At 38.3% G+C, this 1,130-nt stretch overlaps 1 protein-coding gene across 1 annotated transcript; it reads left to right on the top strand.

Moving 5' to 3' along the window:
• Positions 1-6: 6 nt before the first annotated feature.
• LOC111386782 (S-norcoclaurine synthase 1-like) lies at positions 7-1,130 on the top strand. Its single transcript, XM_023011256.1, has 3 exons — positions 7-225; positions 396-720; positions 822-1,130. Exons 1-3 carry the CDS (start codon positions 17-19, stop codon positions 1,059-1,061), a joined length of 774 nt encoding a protein of 257 aa, XP_022867024.1. The 5' UTR covers positions 7-16; the 3' UTR covers positions 1,062-1,130.

Below are 1,130 nucleotides of genomic sequence, written 5' to 3'. Positions count from 1 at the left end.
AGAGGCAATCGAAGAAATGAAGATGGTCACCTCAGAATTCTTTAAACTTCCTCTGGGAGAGAAGATGGTCTGTGCACAGACTCCAAATAACATTGAAGGCTATGGGCAGGCATTCGTCGTGTCAGAAGATCAAAAACTCGACTGGGGCGACATGCTCTTTCTTCTTCCTCTACCGGCCTCTCAAAGAAACATGAGATTCTGGCCCAAAACTCCTGCCTCCTTCAGGTTGGGACTTTCATTTTTTTTGGCCATCCTAAAATCAGAAACGCCTTTCTCAATATTCCTTAATCTCTCGACTATTTGCAATACATTAGAATAGATGATTAAAATCCTCTTAAGTTCAAATTCTGTTTCCTAATGACTAATGCTTGCCTGACATGTGGTGTGCATGCCAGATCCACTTTGGAGAAATACTCGATGGAGCTGCAAAAAATTGCAATAAAGCTTTTCACATTGATGGCTATAAATCTCGGAATAGACCCAGAAAAACTCACGGAGGCGTATAAAGATTGCAATCAAGGAATAAGAATGAATTACTATCCACCTTGTATACATGCTGACAAAGTTATTGGCCTCACTCCACACTCTGATGCCACAGGATTAACACTGCTGATACAAGTCAATGAAGTTCAAGGTTTACAAATTAAGAAAGAAAGAAAATGGGTACCAATTAAACCGGTTCCTGGAGCCATCATCATAAATGTTGGTGATATCATGGAGGTAATGAGCAGTCTAACATATTAAACATGTCTTTTTCAGTGTTGTAATTATAGTAAGTATAAAAGGACTGATAGATTCTCATTTATTTGGCTTGAAAGCAGATTATGAGTAATGGTGAATATAGTAGCATTGAGCATAGAGCTGTCGTCGACTTTGAGAAGGAACGACTTTCAATTGCTGCATTTCATAGTCCAAATATTACGACGGAAATCGGTCCGTTGCATGATCTCGTGGAAAAGAAGGGAGAAAAATACAAGGCATTAAGCCATGAGGAGTATATAAAGTTGGTTATTACAAGCAAGCTTGATGGGAAGAGCTTGTTGGAGCATATGAGAATTTAGAAGTCAAATAAAAGGCAAATTTTGTTTCAAAAAATTTGGTGAATTGCAAATAATCTTGGCATGTAATTG

This window comes from Olea europaea, unplaced genomic scaffold (assembly GCF_002742605.1).
Source record: "Olea europaea var. sylvestris unplaced genomic scaffold, O_europaea_v1 scaffold37214, whole genome shotgun sequence".
NCBI lineage: Eukaryota > Viridiplantae > Streptophyta > Magnoliopsida > Lamiales > Oleaceae > Olea > Olea europaea.
The sequence above is the reverse complement of the archived record's forward strand: the minus strand, read 5'-3'. Positions and strand labels throughout refer to the sequence as shown.